This window comes from Marmota flaviventris, chromosome 5 (assembly GCF_047511675.1).
Source record: "Marmota flaviventris isolate mMarFla1 chromosome 5, mMarFla1.hap1, whole genome shotgun sequence".
NCBI classification, from domain to species: domain Eukaryota; kingdom Metazoa; phylum Chordata; class Mammalia; order Rodentia; family Sciuridae; genus Marmota; species Marmota flaviventris.
The window spans coordinates 85,468,288-85,490,766 of NC_092502.1; the positions used below are offsets into that span (position 1 = coordinate 85,468,288).

A 22,479-nucleotide genomic window follows, 5' to 3' on the forward strand; every position below is an offset into this window, starting at 1 on the left:
TATCCATGTTTTTTCTTGTTAGGTTGAGAGGAGTGTTCTTTGATAGTTATCTACATCCTAAAAAGGGAAACTCAAGTTTTTCTTTTAGTCATCTATATTGAGAATACTATACATATAATAAAATGCATACAGGTACATTTGGGCAAAAGAATATACTAACATAAACACAATACAATATTTCCATCACCCCAAAAGTTTTCGTTGTGCCCCTTCTATGTCAAATCCAATTCTGAAACTGGCCCAGACATCTACACACTAATCTGCTTTAAATTCTGTAGATTAAATTTATCTTTACATTAGAGTTTAAAACCACTGGGATCATACAGTGTACATTCTTTTATTAATCTAACTGCTTTTGCTCAGCATAGTTTGGGTATTTTTTTGTTTGTTTGTTTGCTTAGTTTTGTTTTTAGATTAGTATATGTTGCATCTATCAGTAGTTCATTCCTTTTTCTTTTTTTTTTTTTTGGTGGGTTTAGGGTGGGTACTGGGAACTGAATCTAAAGGTGCTTTACGTAAACACTGAGCTACCTCCCTAGTTCCTTTCTTTTTTATTTTGAGACAAGGTCTTGCTAAATTGCTGAGGCTTACCTAGAGCTTCCAATCCTTCTGCCTCAGCTTCCTGAGTTGTTGGGATTACAGGTGTGGGCTACCACATCCGGTTTCATTCCTTCCTGTAATTGCTCACCTAACAAAGGGGTTTCCAGTTTTAGGTTAATATCAATAAAACTTCCATAAACATTTCTTTGCAAGTTGCTTTGTGTATATGTTTTCTTTCTCAGGAAAATACCTTGAAAAGGAATAATGACAAGTACACGACTGAACTTTTTAAGAAGGTACCAGACTCTTCAAATTGGCTCTACCATGCTGCAGTACATGAAAACTCCAGTTGTTTTGTATCTTTGACAGCACTAACTATTGTTAATATATTTTAGGAATTACAATAATTGTGCAGTGGAATCACATTATGGTTTGAATTTCCATTTTATTAATGACTGATGAACTGGGCTTTTTTCACATGCTTTTTGGTCATTTGTATTTCTTAGGTTAAGTATAATCTTCTGGTCATTTTGTATTTGGTTTGTCTTCTTTAAAGCATTTTTTAAGTATATCATGAGTACAAATTCTTTATTTGATATCTATATTATAAATATTATCTTCTAACACCTTGTTTTTAACAGTAATTTCAAAGTACAAATGTGTTTAAATTACATTTACTAATTTTTTTCTTAATATTTAATATATTTTGTATCCCACTCAAGAAACCTTTTCCTAAAGTCACAGAGATTTCCTGTGCTTGCTTTCTTAATTTTTTAATTGATACATAAAAACATAATTGTACATGTTTATGGTGTACCATATGATGTTTTGATACATGTATACACTGCATAAGGTGTAACTTTTTAATATCCTTTTTATATGGGGTGTGTTGAAAAGTGTATTCCTCTATTTTATGGAAGAGTTTTGTATAGGAGTATAATTTCTTAATTAAATGTTTGACAGACTTCTTTTGACCAGGAAGAACATTTGAAATTTGTGTAAGTAGATATGAGATTATTCATATTTTCTATTTCTTCCATCAGTTTTTATAGTTTCTTCTATCTTTTAAGGAATTTGTACATTTCCTTTAGGTTGTCAAATTTTAGGAGGGGTATATAGTTATTCATATTTCCTGTAAATGTAAAATGCAATCTGTAATGATATTTCCTTTTTGTTTCTAAAGCTTGTCAATTTTATTCATTCGTTCATTCATTTAATGTACTGGGGATTGAACCCAGGGATGCTTTATCACTGAGCTACATCCAGCCCTTTTTATTTTTTGAGACAGGTTCTCATAAATTTGCTGAGGCTGACATAAAACTTGAAATCCTTGTGAGTCACAGGGATTATAGGAATGCACCCAGTTTATTGATATTTTTAGAACCGTTTTTTTGTTTTATTAAATTTTTCTTTTTTCTTTCTTATTTGTTACTTTCAAAAATAGGTTTAGAGCATTTTTAGGTTCACAGCAAAATTGGGAAATACAGACATATCCTACGTTCGCTCTGCCCCCACTCATTCGAAGTATCGCTGTTGTCAACCTCCCCTACCAGTAATTCATTGCTACATTGATGAATCTGCAGTGACACATCATTATCACCCAATGTCAATAGTTTACATTAGGGCTCACCCCTAGCATATATTCCATGGCTTTGGAGAAATATATAATGACATGTACCCATATTTTTAGTATCATACAGAGTATTTTCAGTGCCCTAAAATTTTTCTGTTTATTCATCCTTCCCTCTGCCCTAATTCCTGGCAACCACTGATCCTTTTAATTTTGCCTTTCCCAGAATTGTAAAACATAGATAGCCTTTTCACATTGCCCTCTTTCATTTATGCACTTCTTGTTTTTTCATGACTTGGGTAGTGCATTTCTTTTTAGCATTACATAATATTCTCTTGTCTGGATGTACCACAGTTGTCCATTCATGTTATAAAGGACATTTTGATGGCTTCTGAATTTTGGTAATTATGAATAATGCTGCTCTGAGCTTTGGTGTGAAAATTTCTTATGGGCATAAAATTTCAACTTCTTTGGATAAATACCAAGGAGCACTACTGCTAGATAGTGTGGAAGAGTGTGTGTAGTTTTGTAAGAAGCTGCTAAACTGCTTTCCAAAGTGGCTATATCAATTTGCCCTCACACTAGCATTGAATAACAATTCTTGTTGCTCCATATTCTATTCTTGTCAGCATTTTGTGGTGTCAGTGTTCTGGATTTGGACCATTCCAATAGGTAGGTAGTGATATCCCTTTATTGCTTTAATTTGCATTCCCCTACTGACATGTGATATGGATGACATGGAATATCTTTTCTTATGCTTATTTGCCATCAGTATGTCTTCTTTCAGGAGGTTTCTCTTTAAGTCTTTGCCCCGTTTTGAGTTGTTTTCTTTTTGTTGAGTTTTAAACACTCTCAAATACATTTTGATAGCAGACCTTTATCTGATGTGTCTTTTCCACATATTTTCTTCGAGTCTTCAGCTTGTCTTTTATTCGCCTTCTTTCACAAACCTGAAAATTTTAATTTTAATAAGTCAAGCTTGTTATATTTTTCACAGCTTGTGCCTTTGTTTCCTACCTAAAAGGTCATTGCCAAGCTTAAAGCCATCCGGGTTTCCTCTGTTGCTTGTCTCTTTATTTGATTGATTTCTGTTCTCATATATTTTCTTCTACTTACATTAGGTTTAGAATTTTTTGTTTTGTTTTGCTTATTTTGTAATGTGATGGTTAAGGTCATTGATTTTTGAACCTTGTTTTTATTCTAACACAATCACTAAAAGCAATAAATTTCCTTCTAAGCACTGGCTAAGGGGCATCCCCCAAGTTTTGCTATATTGAGTTTTATTTTCAATTCAAAATGTTTTTTTTTTTTAATAAAAATGAGACCTTTATTTGCTTGTTAATGTATCAAAATATTAAAACTGGAAAATTCAGCCAAGTTCTTCACAGTTTTGATTGAAAATATCTTTTAAACTCTGCAAATTTGATTCCCTTTCTTAAGAATCTCAAAAGAATATGGGTCAATCTCAACTTCACAAACAGTTTGGTGCCAGGATCATTCATCTATTCATCCTTTCACTTGTTCATTCCATTGGTTATTCTTTTGTCAGTTCATTTCTTTGTTTCTTCTCTTATTTTTATAACACTCAGGTGTGCATAACTGGATTCATTCACTGGGAGCACTCTACTCTGCTCATTAGTACCTCGTCTTCTCAGGTAGTGACGAATCATTAATGGGAGCATTCTGGGGACTACACTTAAAATCAAGGTGCTGGGAGGGCCGTGTTCCCACTGAACACTTTATGGAGGTATCTTGTCTCTTTCACCTTCCAGTGGCCCCAGCCATTCCTTGGCTTATGGACACACACCTTCCGTTTTTGCTTTATTCTCTCAAAATGTTTTCTAATTTCTTTCATTATTTCTTTTTAAACTATGTTATTTAAAAGCTTATGGTTTTATTTTTAAATATTTTTGACAGTATCTCAATTGTTCATTATAGACTATTTGGGGATTAAAAAAAAATGGGCTAGAAATTTTTCTCCACTATGATATGAAAGACAGGCCTTCACTATTAAATCACCTTTTAAAGTGTATGCAACTGATTTTTCAAGGAGACTTTTGGAGAAAGCTAGAGGAACAGTGAATATGGCAGATAAATGAGCAGTTAGAAAATTTCTTTCCCTGATGAAATATTTGGCAATGCTATCACACTGATATAAAAGAAAGTGTATCTAATAAAATTAGATTTGGCTAAGGAGATTTTTAAGTACAACATGGAAAGTGTCCATTTCTTCTTTTATTAGTATGGTAAGGTATTGCAAGAGAGAGATTAGCTGAAGAAAGAACTGTTTTGTTTTTCAAGAATTAGAAAAAAATAGGATTCAAAACATGTCCATCCTTCAAAATATTTTTAATATAATAAATGGCCTCAGGACAGAGATCAAATCTAGGATGTAGACCCTGTTGAATTATTCCAGTCAACTCTCAATGGACCAGAGATAAGTCATCCTCAATGAGCTCTGCCCAGCAATACTATTGTTTTAAGCCACTGAGTTTTGAGGTAGTTTGTTTCACAAAAATATATAACTGAAACATGTATATACACATATGAACATAGTATGCCCATGTAAATATTCTATTTATTTAAAAACATCTGTAGCCAGGCACACAGCTGTAACCTCATTGACTCAGGAAGGTGAGGCAGGAAGATTGAGAGTTCAAAGCCAGCCTCCGCAAAAGCGAGGTGCTGAGCAACTCAGTGAGACCCTGTCCCTAAATAAAATACAAAAAATAGGGTTGGGGATGTGGTTCAGTAGTCAAGTGCCCCTGAGTTCAATCCCTGTACAAAAAAAAAAAAAAATCTATTATTTTCACCCTGTTCTATTCCATCTTCATTATTAATGACTTAGTCATTAATAAGATCTTTAATTCATTGCTTTGTTCATTTCCTAGATCCATTTATTCAAAAGTTTTTTTTCCTGGCCATAAAAGGATATTCCACACTCATTTTTATAGTTTCTAACACCACATAATGGAATCACATACACTCTGAGGGTCCTGATTCTTTTTATAAGGTTAATATAGATAAAATGATTAGTTGAGGCTTAGGAGTACATAGTGTTCATAAGATGCCAAAAATGCAATTGCTATAAGATTTTTTTTGTCTGTTTTCCACTAGTTTTAGCTTTTAGCCAAAGCTGTATTTTCAAAAATTCTTTCTATCCTTTTCTTCTCCCTCCTTCCCTCCCTTCTTCTTTCCCTCCCTCCCTCCCTTCTTTCCTTTCTTTCCATTTATTTTAAGATGGGATCTCACTGTGTTGCCCAGGCTGGCCATGAACTCTTCATTGTATCTTTGGTAGGCCTTTCATTCCAGATAACCATTGGGGATGATTTAAGTAATGATTTTGCAAATATCTACCTCAGACAATAGTATCCTATCAATTCCTATTAGCTTTTTACTGCCCTGGCACTCTCAAATATCCAAACCTGGGTTTTAGTCTCTATGAGATATGATACCAATTGGGTACCAATTGGGTTTTGGTACCCAAAACTGGCACCATTTTCAGTATTGATCAAAATTCTTAGTTAGATCTGATCTGTTGTACTACATATAGTAATTTTTTTGCTAAAGAGTTTTGAAACAATTAATGATTTGCTTATATTGTTTACAGAAAATTTTCTTGTTCTTTAGGAAAGACTGGCCTATAAATTTGCTCTCTTGACTAATGTTATGGCCATCTGGATAATTTTATTTCTTATATTTATTTTTTACATATATTTTTTTATATTCACTATTTCTCTATAAGAGAATTAGTGAATAATTCTACATGTGTTTGCTCATTGTTAATAAAAGTTTGCTTAGGTAAATTCATTTATAAAGGACATTTTCTTCTGCTAAAGACAATTTTCAGAAATCAAAGTAATGACCATATACTCTATGCCCCCAACTGTCGTATTAAAAAATCAATTACCAAAATAGGGCATATGATTTAAAAAGTAAATTAATCTTTTTCAGTTTTCTTTAATTAGTATAGTTGGTGTCACTGAAGAATTACAAATGTGAGTTATTGTAGGAATAAGATAACTCCACATTGTTTCAAGGCTTATCCAAAACATACAATTCAAGCACTAGAAATTTTAGGAGCATCTACATTTTTTAATTACATTTTTTGGTTTCATAATGAAACAATTAGTATCACTCTTAGTTTAAAATTTCAGGACCCAAATTCTGTATTGCATAATGTAAGCCAAAGTACAAACTTTAATACTGGCATCTTGGTGGAGAAAAAAAAATATTGGGTTCTCATTTTAAATCAAAGGGCTAATTAAAGTTTAAAACCTTTAATGACCTACAATAAATAATATTATATAAAATTCTGATTCATGCATTATATTTTGATGTTTTTATTAACATGCATTAATTGTACATATTAATGGAGTTCAGTGTGATATCTCCATACATGGATGAAGCACTAATCTACTCCAGCCTTCAAGAGGTAATTATTAACAAAATAATTCTTCTATTTTCCTTTATAAATTTTTCAATTTAAACTTATATTATTGATGTTTGCATTTAGTTACATACTTATGCTACAGTTCTTGCATTTCCCTTAATTCAACCTATTCTTGTCACTGGCATCATACTGAATTCTTTTTAAGAAATATCATATAATAATAAAGAGTTTCATTTTCATGGTGTACCTTCTTGAGTTTGTTTGTTTCCTGGTTAACCTTCCTATTCAACAAAGAATTGGGTTTTGGTTTTTGAACCAGTTACAAATTCAAACAAAACAAAACATGTATTTATCTCACTTATGTTTATTTATTTATTTTTATTTATTTATTTATTTTTTTAGTTTTCGGCGGACACAAAATCTTTGTTTTTGTATGTGGTGCTGAGGATCGAACCCGGGCCGCACGCATGCCAGGCGAGCGTGCTACCGCTTGAGCCACATCCCCAGCCCTCACTTATGTTTTTTGATAGTACAGTTATGTTTAGTCTTTTTAAATTTTAAATATTTTTTTTTAGTTGTAGATGGACACATTATCTTTATTTTATTTGTTTATTTTTATGTGGTGCTAAGGATCAAACCCGTGCCTCATGTGTATGAGGCAAGTGCTCTACCACTGAGCCACAACCCCAGCCCCATATTTAGTCTTCTTTTTGTATTATTTTTCTGTTCATATTACTTTATTTTCTCTTTTAACTCAATATTGTATTTGATTTGCCCCCACATTCACTTTTTCTCTGTTTTTTTCTGATAACTTGAAAGGCCTACTTTTAATTCTTCTACTGGTTACTTTTATAAATTTACATATTGTACTCAACTATTTTTCTTGATTTAGAAAATGTATATAATATCTAATGACTCCTCGGTAGAAAATACAAAACTCTTGGCACATTTTTCCCACCCTCTTCCTCTATTTCTTCTCCTGATTTTTAATGACATGTTAATTTGTCAAATTTTGCACATATTGTTTTCTATAACAAAATATCTGCATTGGTTAATTTATTTCTATACTTAAATTTATTCAATGTTCACTCCCAATTTATCCATATTTCTATTTTATCTCTAAATTGAGTAGATTCTGTTGCTTAATACATGTTTTTTTTCCTATCATTTCACATAGTTATTTTGTGTGTGTGTGTAGGGACTAAAATTTATTTAACAGAAATCTCTAATACACCACAGTTTTACTCACTTTAGGCCTCATGTCATACATTAGATTCCCTAGACTTGTTCAGTCCACCAATCTGCTACTTTGTATCCTTTGACCTACATTTCTCCCTCCCTGGCCTGCCCCTCCCTCCCTCTCTCTTGGACTCTTGTTGGTCTGGAGCTTGGGATCTTCCTGTCTCAGCCTTCTGAGTCACTGGGATTATAGGCCTGTACCATTTTGCCTGGCAAAAAAAAACCAAAAAACCAGATTTTCCATAGAGGGACAGTAAGTGGATGGCAGAAGTTCAGGAATAAGAGGGCCCTTGGTAATCATGGTTTCATTCTTTGTGTATTTGATTTTTTTTTTTAATAAGATTTATGTGACATCATGTTTTTGTTTTTGTTTTTCTTTCTACTCTGATTATTTCACTTAGTATCTTATTTCACTTACAGATTCCATGTCCATCTATGCTAGGGCAAATGGTAGATCTTTTCCTTTTTAAAGGCTGAATAATATCTCATTGTGTGTATATCACATTTTCTTTATCCACTTGTCCAGTTTTGCTCTGTATTTTCTGAGTTCACGCAGGTCCAAAGATGCCTGCCTTTCACCTGTCTTTTCACTTGAGTAAGAATCATGCCCAGAGGCCTCACTTTCTTTCCCTGAAGCTTTTGTAGCTATTACTGCACTGTCTTCCAGGAGAAGAGTTCTGCTGACAGCTTGGCTTTGTCCTTATATAGTTTGTAATTATTCTGCATGTATATGTAAGCAATATTTTGTTCTTTTTTAAAATATTACTTTTAGTTGTAGATGGACACAATACTTATTTATTTTTATGTGATGCTGAGGATCAAACCCAGTGTTAGGCATGTGCTCTACTACTGAGCTACAACTCCAGCCCCAATATTTTGTTCTTAAATGCAGTATGTTGGTAACTGGTACTCTTTTTAATATTGCAAATTGTATTCTTCCATTGTTCCTGAAAATTGGTTTAAAGAATCATACCTATGAATACATTTTCTGTTTCATTGTCTTTTGTGTTTATAGTGTTCCATATCATTTATTTTATTTTATTTATTTATTTTTTTTTGGTACTGGGGATTAAACCCAGAGGTGCTTAACCACTGAGTCACATCACCAGCCCTTTTTTATTTTTCATTTTGAGACAGGGTCTCTCTAAGTTCCTTAGGGTCTTGCTAAGTTGCTAAGGCTATTTGCTCATCTCCTGCTTCAGCCTCCCAGGGCCACTGAGATTTACAGGTGTGCATCACTACGCTCGGCCCCCTTTTATATTCTGACATGGATATTTATGCCCCCTTTGAAAAACTACATTTTTACTTGTGCATTATCTATTCTTTTGTGGTCTTAGAATTTTCTAATTAATTTGCACAAATTCAAAGGGATGAATATATATATATATATATATATATATTTTCACTCATACACTATATAGTATATGTGTGATATATTTGATGTAAAAATTCTCTGGCTGTATTTCTATTTTTGGTCTATGCAAATAATTATATAAAACAGTTAATGCCTTTGTTACAGTGATATATTTGCATATATCTGGCATAATTGTGCCTAAGCCAGGGCAGTTTAACAAATATTTCAGTATTTTAATTGTTTTACTTCATGTTCTTGGAAATAAATATATGAATATTTTTACAAGATTTTTTTTAATGTGGCACCAGTCAGAAATTAATCTTAGAATTTGTTTCATTTAGTAAATAAGAAAATAGAGACAAAAAGAGTTGAGCTGACTTGCTTAGGAAGAGACAGGTTAATTGTTGAAGTCAGAAGTAAACACATATTTCTTAGCCTTTATTATATAGTTCTAATCTTGTTTATGGTTTGTTTACTGCTGAGACGCTCATTTAGCTGTAAAAAAAAAAAAAACACATTTGTCAAAATAGACTTCTCAGGTGTTAATTCTTTTTCACTTTACCTTGATCCTGTGTGACCCTCATTATGGATCTTCTGAGACTAGGACAATAATATTATTGATACGTTTGGTAAAATTGACTCTAGAGTATGGCACTTTGGCAGAAGTCTCTTGCCATTATAGCCAGATGTATATGTCAGTAAAATCAACTGTTTTTTAAGATGTGCATTCTCTCTATCTGCATATTCAAGAAGGTTCAGGGTGTGGTACAGAAGTGATACAGACTCATTTTATACCTTCTAGTTGAAATAATAGGATGCCTGAGCAGGTGCAAGTAATTTGCAAAATGCATGCTACTTACTAAATTGCTCTCTAAGGATGCATATAAATATTTAAATGTTCTTTCCAAAGTCCATCCTATTAGATCAAGGAAAAATAACTCCATAATAACTAGACTCTGTTTATTTCATAGGATACTGGCAGTTGGTGAATTTTATTGAATGGTGAATTTTATCATATCAACTTAGCTAGGATACTTTACATTTTCCAGAATTCCCTTTCTTCTGTGTTGCCTGTTAGGCCACAAGGAAGTTTGCTGGGAGATTTGGAGGGTCTTGCATATCTTGTTGCTTATCATTTTGTGACCTTCATATCTTGTTGCTTATCTGCTGGTTCACTTTCTGTGTGAGTGGTGACCAGCATTGCATTTGTGCCACCTCCCCTGGAATCAGTGTCTATGTTTCCTGGCCAGCTTTATAGGGTTGCATATGGATGAAGGGCCCTTGTTCCTGCAGGACACTCAATCCATTAAGGTGAGAAGAAACAGGAAACGACACATTTATCAGTCTTTTCTCATGGGCACCAGCTTGTGCTTGTCAGCTTGGGACTGTTCTCACTCTTTCCCACTTTACATTCATCTTCCCTTCCCGACTCTCTGCCATGTGGACCTCAATCTCCAGTATTAGAAAGGGTCTGTTCACCGCGACTGTTTAACCAGCTCCTCAAATTGGTAAGATCAAAACCTGTAACTAATTCCCATACTTCCTGTCATCTGTCTCCTCATAGTTCTTTTTCCTGATTAAACCTTGATCAATATAATATTTTTCATTTATTTATAGAATATTCCTTGAAAGTATGCATTAAATAAAATTGAAGGTTTCAAAAAAATTTTTTTCACTTTCAACTTGGACCTAGATCAATGACTTTTTTTCTACTTATTCTTGAACTATCAGGAAAAAATTGCTATTATTTACTTTTCTTGATATAAAGACTCTGGCTGCATTTTATGTATTTTGTACTTTGGGCTGCAAATAAGTAACAGAAAGCATATAGTGAACTAATTTAAACACTGCAAAGAATTTGTCTCCCATGATTTTTAAGTACTTTCTTTCTAGAGTAGTTAACTAACACAGTGATCTGATTGAGAACCCAGATTCCTTCCACTTTCTACTCTGTCATCCTTGAGCTAATGTTCTTCATCATCTGTTATGGTTTGGATGTGAGGTGTCCCCTGTAAATCTCATGTGTGAGACCATGCAAGAAGGCTCAGAGAAGAAATGATTGGATTAGGAGAACCTTAACACAATCTGAACTAGTCACCTGATGGGATTAATTGAGTGGGCAGGTGGGGTGTGGCTGGAGGAAGTCTGGTGTTGTGGGTGTGGCTTTGGGGTATATATTCGTAAATGGCAAGTGGAGATCCTCTCTCTCTCTCTCTCTTTCTCTCTCTCTCTCTGTCTCTGTCTCTCTCTCCCCTCCCTCCCTCCCTCCCTCTCCCTCTCCCTCTCTCCTTCCTTCCTTCCTTCCTTCCCTCTCTCTTTCCCTTTCCTTCTCCCCCTCCCCCCTCTCTCCACCCCTACCCCCTCTCCCTCTCCTTCCTGATCATCATGTGAGCTGCTTCCTTCTGCCACACTCTTCCACCATGTTATTCCTGCCTCCCCTGGAGCCCTGAGGAATGACGCTAGCTGTTACGAACTGAGACCTGAAACTGTGAGCCCACAGATAAACTTTACCTCTTGTACAACTGTTCTGGTCAGTCTTTTAGTCACAGCAGCAAAAAAGTTGACTGAAGCATCATCACAAAATGGCTGCTGCAGCTCCAAGAGGAACAGCAGCCAGCAGAAGGAGAACTCCATTTCTCATGTGCCTTTCAGCATCAAAGATTTTCTCAGAAGTCCTACTGCAGGTTTCCCTGCATAATATATTGGCCAGTTGTTGTTGTTGTTGTGTGTGTGTGTGTTTAAAAACACCTATAGTTATGTATACTATATACAGATATGTATTATACATACACATATATAGTTTTCCTTCAGAATCCATGGGGGATTGATTCCAGGGTCTCTGCAGATATCAAAATCTTTCTCAAGACCCTTAGATAAAATAGTATAGTATTTGCATATAACCCATGTGTATCCTCCTATATATTTTAAATCATCTCTAGATTACTTATGACACCTAATACTATGTAAATGTTATGTAAATAGTTGTGAAATAATGACAAGAAAAATATTTGTACTTGTTCACTATAGACACAAATTTTTTTCATATATTTTTGATCTATGTTTGGTCATATATGAGGATATGGAATTCACAGATACAGAGAACTATCTTATCTTATATGAATGGAGCACAAATATCAGCTTATATCATTTAAAATATACCCCTGGAGTTGACAGTATCCAATCCTTCCCGGAGTGAAGTGGGCAAAATGGAATAAACTGGGACAAGCAAGAATAAAAAGGAAACACATTCCTGAGACACAATAACATCTGCTGCATCACAATGAATTGTTTATCTCCTCATATCAGACCTCTTTGTTTGAAATCCTTAAAAATGTACTTGCTCTCTCTTTCTGCTTTCCCCTCTTCACTCATTGTCCCTTTGCAATCCCATCTGCTACTTTCATGGCTTTATTTTTATTTTGTTTCAGTATTTGATTTTTCACATCATTGTCAATGGTAACCACTCCCACACTCTAAGGCACCATATTTAGAAGCCTCTGGGCATTTTTGTCTGGTTGTCTTTAAGCACCTTGAGCTCTGTTTAATTTTTAGCAAACCATCTTCTGTCCTCAAACCTTTATTCCTCAACTCAGTTTCTGTGTAAGTTATTTTCTGATCAGTAGAATTCCAGTTTATTATGATTTGCTCTAAGTGCTAATGATGTGAAAACAGACCCCATGAACACAAAATGAAAACTCTGCATCTCACCTATCAATAATTTTAGCATTTGAGTCAATAAATACCTTATGCTGGTATGGCCTTCAAGAATGTCTTTTGCTATTCTAGAAAGAAAAGTGTTCTAGTGAAGGTTCATTAGTGGATCACTGAAGCCACTGTGGTCAGATTCCCTTCTACTCTTTTCCTTGACCCTCACTTCTCTGCACCATTCCAATGAATTTCCCTCCCTTCCTACCTCCCTTCTTCCCCACCTGATAATATTGTTGAATCTGGGGCTTTACCTATGCTAGGCAAGTACTCTACCACTAAGTTACATCCTGAGCCCATTCATTTTTTTTTGTTTTTATTTTTTTTATTTTGGAGACAAGTTCTCTCTGTAAGTTATCCAGGCTGACCTCAAGCTTATGAGTCCTCTTGCCTCAACCTCCCGAGTGGCTGGAATTATAGACATAATTCCATCATGCCCAGCTCCAGTGAACTTTTCTTATGTATAGGAAGTCTTTTGAAACTGTCACCTCTTCTAGCACGTCCAGAATGCAGAGGTTCCAGAATCTTTCATAATTTACTTCTAGCTACTGAAGCTACAAAATGTCAGTATAAATAAGTTATGTATAGAAGTGATTGAAATTTTAGTTACATTAATGATAAGATGCTAATCTTAGTATTGCTGACAAATCTCTACTGGAGCATGTACAACTAGTGGTAAGATTGAGATTCTCTGGTAATATGCATAATACTGTGTGGGTCACTATACCCTTAGCCCATCTCTTACACCTGCTTTCTGACCATAGAGGAGACACTTAAGGCCATGTTTGTCCCTGTGACTATATTAGTGTTCTCCAGAGGAACAAACCAATAGGAGATATATATGTGATCAGTATGTGATCACTCTCTCTCTCTCTCTCTCTACACACACACACACACACACACACACACACACTCACATACTTATATATCTAGATACATATATATAAAATACATATACTTTTATACACTTATATAATTATAGAGTAATTTATTTCAAGAAATTGGCTGATGTGATTGGGAGGCTAGCAAATCCAAAACTCCTATGGCAAGTCAGCTGAAAACGTCAAGCTGGAAATTTAGGCAAGAATTGATATTTGTCTCAGAGAATAGGAAAATTATCTCTTAGGAAGATACATGAAATAGCGTTGCCATGTGTGGATGAATATAAATGACCAAGGTACTCCAACAAGTGATGCTGGTGACTACATTCTGTATCCTCCACACAGGCCTATTTATCTTTTAAATGTATAAAGTAGCAATAATTATAATTATTATTATTGAGCAACTTACCTACATGACTTTATAGTTTTGCTTGGCACCAGTGAAGCTAGAATTTTAACTATTATATGGTTGTGGAAACTGAACAAAGAGAAGTTAATTTTCCTAAGATGACATCTACTGATGGTTGGGAACAAATCAGGTTTTTTTTTTTTTTTTTCTTTTCCCTTCAGATTTCACCATTCTCTACTTATTCCACTAAGCCCGATTTCTCCACAAAGTACATTGTAGTTGCTGACAGCATTTGGCCATGTGGTCCCTGCGGACAGAGTTTGGCAAGACAAGAAGACACTGTGAAAAGAACATGGAGCCTAAGGGCCAACTTTGTCTTCCTTGGATGGGCTGTCTGTGTGCATCCTGTCTTTGAATGTCTGGATGTCTCTGGAAAGCAAAAATCTTGCTAGGTCCACCCCATATGACAATTATTAAAAGCACACAATTGTTTTTATGGTCTACTGAGTTGGCAAATCCTAATTTTCAAAATATTTTCACTATATTCAGAGTTTATAAAACTTGCAATTTATTTAGTGCAACTAAAGGAAATGAAAGTTCCGTCCTTCAAAAAGACCACAGGATCCCGTTTTCACGTCATATGTGTCTGACCATATTAACCACCAGGGGGCAGTAGGAGTCCATTTGTTAATTGGCCACAGACACGTTTTGCAAACTATTTGTTTCAGACTTCCTAAAAATCTCAAAAATCACAAATCCGCTCAAATAGTTTAAGTTTTAATCTAAAACTATTCAAGTTAAGGACATAATTAAGACATGTTGTAAAAAAAAGATACAATGTCTGGTATATTTTAAATATTGACTTTTAAAAAGAAAATCGATTAGAACTTTCCCCCATATCCTAGAGAATCTAAATATCATTGCAACCTAATACCCACTATCATGGATTTCAAAGTTATATGATGAGGTGTGAGTGATGTCCTCAGTTCTCTGCCCTACCAGTCTTCATCCTTGTATTTAATTAATGGAACACATCTGATTTTTATCTAAATTAGCACATTATTTTAAGGATCAAGGAAGAAATTTCTGCAAATCAATGTATTTATTAGTCCATATCTTCTAATTCTTATTCACATCTTCATAGGTAGGATGCAGTATTCTACATTTTAATAATTTAAAACATACTATTTAGTTTTTATTGAAATTAATCATATACTTAATATAAATTAATCATATACTTAATCATATCCTTAATATAAGGACAGAGATACCTGCAAAAAGCAGCACTTTTATGAAAAAGAATAGTCCACACCTCCCTCACCTAAGCCAAACCTACTTTCCTTTTTAACTCCTGATCCTTATAGTCATAACATCATACTTCTATATAAAATATGCATATTGCTACTTCTCAAATTTATAGCCATTCACTATTAACTCTCCATTATGAAAGGTGAAGATAGTTCAATTTTATCTTCATCTGTCCCTGATACAGACTTCCCATGCCCCATTTATCTTTTAATAAAACAATGTTCAGGTTTTACATTATGATAACTAGGTAAACATTGTTTGCTGCTAAGCTGTGTAGTATGCTGTAATTTCTTCCTCTTCTCTTCCCTTTCCTCTTCCTTTCACTTCCTCTCCTTCTCCCTCTCCCTCTCCCTTTCTACGTTTTGCCTGAAAATATCTTCTTGTCCTTGGAATTTGTGAGTGACTTGTTTTTCACTTAATTTGGTCCCATACTCTCCTCTAATTGTGTAAATCTCCAGCTAATATTTTCAAATACATTACATTGTGTTCCAACTTCATCTTCTTTATGAAGTTGCTTCCAGAGTTGCCTGGCTTTTCCTGCTGGGGATTGGTATGCCTGCAGCCTGCTTCTCAAAATGCCTGGTCTTCAGATCTTCCTTTACTTTGTATTAGTGATTCCTTCAGTCTCCCTCCTGTGTTGGATGCTTTGACACCTGGATTCCATATTTTCCTTCTTTTTTTTTCCTGTTATTTTTTTTTTTGGGGGGGGGGGGTTATATCCTCCAATAACATTTTGAGAAAGGATGAATAGATATTAAGTTTGGGGTTTTTTTGAGAGTGCATTTCTAAAAATATTTTTTTCCAACTTCCAACTTAGTTGGTAATTGAGGAGTCTTTAAAATTTTAGGATGGAACTGACATATCCTTTTTAAAGTTTTGTCAGTATGCTTGTGAAAACTTGTTACTTTCTGCTCTTTGTCCATATTTATAGGACCTTTACATTTATAACAAACCACTGTTCTCACTGGCACTCACATTTCTGATTTGGAAATTCTTTTAGATAATTCTTTGGTAGACGTATGAAATTGAAAAAAAAAAAAAGCTCAAAGCTTCAAAGATGAAGTAAATAGAATTTAACAAATCATCATTGTAGGAAACAAAAGAATTGCCTTTTCAGTTACTTTTGCAATCTTTTTCCATCTCTTTATACTAATTTTTCACTTCCAGGAGCTAACCTGCTCCCCATTTCCAAACTTACCTTGATTATCACACTTTTATGCCTCTGCTTGTATGATTTTCTGAGCTCAAATTATATCTGTATCAAAGTCCTACCTGTTCTTCAGGTTCCACTTGATTTCCAATATTCTTCATGACATTTACACCATTTACTTCTAACAAAAAAGGCATTTATTCTTTTTTGGAACATTTTATCCAAGTTTATCCCAGTGGCTGTGGGCTACTTTTATGAAAAGTTCAGCCAAAAATTTTTAGGCAGATAAAAAAGAATGGATTCAAAACAGGAAGCAGATTCTTAGAATGTTAATGATCTATTTTTCAAACCATGGAAGGAACAACTGACTGTGCAGTCTTCATGAAGGTAGCACAGTGAGGTCACCTATCTAGGCAGTTTTTAAGATCTTGACCTTTATTTCAAATGAATTAGAAAATAATATTTATGCTTCACTGAGAATGGGAGCAACTGTTTGGTAACAGTTTTCCTTGTTGGCATTAAACATGGACCTGGAAGTTAGAGATTGCTCACTGAAAGTGACTTTTGTCACCTTATTGGGCTTGTGTAGGTGAATTGTCACAGTAAAACAATAGCAACAATATAAGGTTGAACTTGTGGGTTTCTTTTCGCTCTGAAATACTTCTGGAAATTCTCTTTCAACATTTGGTAGTAAGGGGGCTTTAAGTTTTCATAATAATATATCACTGATTTCATTCTCTGAAAAATGACAAAATATCAAAGACTTGAAAAATAAAGCTCAAGAATGTGGTCAATTTAGCCACTATTTTATCTTCTCAGGAAAATTTGTATCTTGTTTTCAACATATAAACTTGTGAGATTTTGGTCTTAAGGTGATAAATTCTTACGATTCACTAGAGTAACACAATATGAAAATAAGAATATGATCTTTACTGGCAATTTCAATGTTATGTGCCGCAGTCCGGCTGCAGCAAAATAACCGAGGGGTGACGAACAACTTGTGTACATTGATACAGCAGGAGTGGGAGCCGTTTATTGTAGGACAGGAGGGGTATATATACATTACACACAGCTTATCTTAATTAACATAAACTAAATACAGCAGTCAACCAATAAGGAATCTCCACACTTAATGGCTCGCTGGCGTTACTTCACAAACCACTCCCTCTGCAAAATGCCAGGCGCCATCCTGACTTGTTTACAGACTCTAACAGTTATGATATAGTGTTTTAATTTCATCTCCCTTATCGTGCAAACAGTTTTCCCTTCAGAAGCCAGACTACGGTGGTATGAACAAGCCCCATAACTTACAGGTCCATGATTTCTTCATATGATATAAATAAAAGAGTTAAAGTCATTGTCAATAATTTTCACAATTCATTGAGTGTTAGGCCAAGGTGTATATTTTCTACACAGCTCCTCTGTGAATCAAGCCGCATGTGAATTGACACTGATATATAAAATATTGTACTTTCAATTTATCTCTCTTCCTCCTTGTATATCCAGCTGGGACATTTGAGTTATGTATTTGGAGTTTGTGTCTGGGATTAGTAAACTTTTTCTGGAAATCATTAGAGTTAATATTTAAGGCTTTGCAAGCTGTACATTTTCTATGCAACTGCTTGGCCCCTATACTATGCCTGTTTTTTTTAAATCTATATTTATGGGCACTAAAATGACATTTTCATGCATCAGAAAATATTGCTCTTTATTTTATTATTATAGCTATTAAAAATATAAATGTTATCATAGCTGGTGGATTGAGCATTAGTGAAGCAGCTTTGACATGTGGCCATAATTTGTCAATCCTTGACCTATTAATGTGGCTCAGAAAGAAAAACAATTAACCAAGTAAAAATTGTTCTTATGTAGTCTGAGTTTTCAATAATAAAGCAAAACAAACAGAAATCATCAAATTCTTCTACTTTAGATATACTGTGTATATGTTCAAATCCACATCAAAACTTGATCATCAGTGATAAACAGTGAGATGAGTTATCTGCTGGCCTACAGAAAATTACTGCCCTTCCACATTGCTTACCATTTAGATTACATTACATCTAACAGTGTCACTTGGAAAAGAATTTTCATCAGTAGGTTAATTTTTATTTGTTCATTAGAAGACTGATAAAAATGTTAAATTGTTGAAATTCAAGGTTCATAACAAAGTTGTTCCATTTCAGCTCAGATACTTTTATTCTTTGGGGAAAAGTTATAATAAAAACTTCCCAGCTTAAGCTCAATTGCTCTTTAAGAAAAATATGTAGTCATGGGGGTGTATGTATGTGCAGTTTTTAAAATGTATCTTTCATAAGTTTTGTTCAGCAATTCTCTCTTTTAATATACCATTTTCCTATTTGCCTTAATATTTCCTTCTATAAATATTATTGCAGAATAATATTGACCTGGCATTCTGTCTTCCATGCCTCCTAAACATTCTTAAATGTCTTTTATTATTAACTACTTGAAGCATTATAAATAAATTCTAGAAAATAATATAACTCGCACCCAGAAGTTACCTTTGTCAAAATAGCATTTTTCCAGAATGTTTGTTATACTTATTCTATTTTCAATATAATTACATATAGATATGCATATACAGATATATTAATATAACTGAAATCTCTGGGACACCATCTCTGCATCTATTTCCCTTCCTGCCACTCCCAAATTAAGAGTGATTCATTCATATTTTCATGTTTTTAGTACATAATATGTCCTAAAATCTCATATCAAATTTAAACATTTTGACATAATCGGGTATCTCAATCTTTTATCCAGAGAATTCATTTACTCTTTGTGGTTTTAACTATTGTTCAAGAAATACTCACTTAATTTGAGGTCATAAAAATAAATAAATCTATATTTTATTCTAACATTTATAAAGTCCTTCTTTTGATACACACACACACACACACACACACACACACAATCTAGAACTTACTTATTTTCATGTAGCAGGAAGTAAAGATACAATGCTAATTTGTGCATATGAATAAGCACCAGTTCAGGCACAATTTATTAAATTTGATATTCTTTTCCCACTGATATCTATAGTCATTTCCATCATATGTAAAAACTACATTTGTGTGTGTGTCTGTGTGAGCTTCCAGCCTGTTCCACTGACTTAGTTATTCTAAATATGAGGTGATACAGCATTGTTACAATTGTTCTGTTAGATAACTTATTAATACTTCATAGGACATGTTGTTTGATCATGTTTCCAAGATTATTCTGCTCTCTCTGCTGTAGGACATTGACCTTTTGCTTGTTTGTTTTAAGCCTGCATAGTAATAAAGTGTGGCAGGTGTATAAATTAGAATAAATATCAGTCTGTAGTTTGGCCACTTATCTGCTTTCAGAAAAATAATTAAATTATTGTGTATTGATAACATGATTTTTTTGTAGTTTTATAAAACTAATTGATCTTACAAGAGTCACCATGCATGCAATCCTCTGGGGCTGCATGTCACTATAGACAAGTGTTTTAACAGATAATATACTGGGACTGGTGGCAATGGATCAATTTTCCAATAAAATTCATTTGTCTTATATTTATAATAATATTAGTCACACTTTTCATTTTTGGCTGTTTGTGCAAAATCATTGCATATTTAAATTCATTTGCTTCAGCTCAAACAGCATTACAATCTATTCACACTGGAGTGCTGCTCTTTATTTATTCTTCCAATTTTATTTTGAGTCACAGTATTTACATTACCATTTCATCACTCCTTTTAATCTTTAATGAGCGATTGTGGAGCTATGGAAATGTTTTCTTTGAGCTGGATTGATAGCAATAAAATATGCAAATATGACAGATACAAGTGATGACTTTTAATTAGTTTGAAAGCACCAGGAACCAAGAGAAAAAAATTTCAATTTAGATGAATGTTAGGTAAGAGCTTCTGATCAATGCAATTCAACCTCTAAAAGCTTAAACATTCTTATATCATAATGAGATTTTAGCAAAAATTATAATCTTAAATTTCAAATTTATGAAATATATGCAAACTACTATAAGTTTTTTTTTTTTTTTTTAATTTAATTGCCAAACACACCGAGGATCTGTTGTAGAACGTGAGGCACCAAGCATCCAGGGTGTGAGAAAACACTTTAAAAAACACTGTCCTGAGGTATTTACTTAAAAGTTTCAGAGTTTGGGATACACTGTATTTCAGAGAAGGAGAGCTTTTCAATCTGAAGACATACAAGCTGACAGAAGAGCAACATGAACCTCAACTGTAGCCAGATCTGGACCCTGACATACATCACCTTAAATGTCACTCTGTTGCCTAGAAAATCCCCTATGATATTTTGTCACACCACCACGTGTTTCCAGGGAACTACAGCCATTGACCAAAGAATAGTCATTTTTATGATTTGAGAAGTCATCATGTTTATAATTTTTTCAAAATTATTATGCTCCTAGTTTTAAAAAGTTTAAAGTACAAAAAGAGTTATGAAGGAACACACACAGCAGTTCCTGACACTTTAATGTCTGAATTCTACTCTCCAGAAGCAACCACTTTAAACTTTTAGCTTTTGTTCCCCTGGTATTTATTTACTCACATATGTCTATATATGTATCACTTTCTTTTATAAATTTTAAGTTTTTAAATTAATTTTCATGATAGAAGATAATTTTTAACCTCTTACATCTTTCCTCCAACTCTCTTTTCCAATACGGCACTAATTCAATTTTTAGTTACTTTCATAAGGTGTTTCCATTTGTACTATGTATAAACATTTTTGTTCAATAAGCCAAGCTGTATACCACAACTTTTCTTTTTTCTTTTATTTTGATATGGAGGATTGAATCCAGCGGCACTTAACCACTGAGCCTTAAAAAGGACACTTAACCCTGCCCTTTTTATTTTGAGACAGGGTCTTGCTAAGTTGCTTAGGCCTTCACTAAATTGCTGAAGCTGGCTTTGAACTTGCAATGCTCCTGACCCAGCCTCTCAAGCCGTGGGGATTACAGACATGTGCCACGGTACCTGGCTCCAATTAGTTGTTTATAGATTGCTACATATATTTTGCTTTATGGAACAGTTTTATGTAGATTAAAAGAGATATATGTGGGATGGTTTATCCTGCAAAATTTATGCGTTAGAGACCTGTTCCTCATTGTAATCATGTTGAAATGTGGTGAGACTTTTAAGAGGTAATTGGGTCATAGAGGTTCCACCCTCACCAAAGGATTAATGTGGTTCGTGAGAGAGGAGATAGTTATTGCAAGAGCAGGTTGTTGTAAATGAGTCTGACACTTGACTCTTTTGCAGTGAGTGACTGTAGGTTGTGCTCATCTTTCCACATGCAATTGCTTATCCATCTGTTTTCCCACCATATCCAGAACAGCATGAGAAGTCAAGCTCATGTGGCCCCCACAATCTTGAATTTTCAGTCTTCAGAACTGTGAGTTTTTTCTTTATAAATTACTCAGCCTCAGGCATTTTGTAATAGCAAAATAAAACAGACTAAGAATTGAATCATTAACCTCTCACTGCCTCAGTTTTGATTATCTATAGATTGAATAGTACTTACTGCATTGATTTCATGAAAACTAAAATGAATTAATACTTGTAAAATGCTTAGAACAGTTTCTAGTACATGGTAAATTCCATATGCATACACATGTTCAAAACTAAAACAAAATAGTAAAAGGAGATGGATTCAAAATAAGTGAGAATAATAAAGCAAATTTAAAAAGTGTTTTAACAAAATGTAGTGCACAAAATAGGTTCCATGATTTCCTTTACACTAATCATAAGTGAGTCACTATCTTGGCTTTGAGTTTTCTGATATATGGGCAAAGTAGGAAAGGTGATCAGTTGTTTATTTTTCCAATTTTCAGAATTCTTTCCAATTCATAGTGTCAACAACTTAAAAACAGAGATAGTATTATTCCTTGTATGAAGAAGAAAGAGAAATGCATCCCAGGTCCACAGACCTATTACTTCCACTAAAATTTCTCATAGTGAACACAG

The 22,479-nt window shown here is 34.0% G+C and overlaps 1 protein-coding gene across 1 annotated transcript in view; it reads left to right on the top strand.

Moving 5' to 3' along the window:
* The window catches only part of Chd1 (chromodomain helicase DNA binding protein 1), a 91,798-nt gene extending 77,363 nt beyond the window's left edge, over positions 1-14,435 (top strand). Inside the window, exon 37 of the mRNA XM_071612382.1 lies at positions 14,253-14,435. Coding sequence (XP_071468483.1) covers positions 14,253-14,310 — 58 coding nt within the window. The 3' untranslated portion in view covers positions 14,311-14,435. The remainder of the gene's footprint in view (positions 1-14,252) is intronic.
* Positions 14,436-22,479: the final 8,044 nt, after the last annotated feature.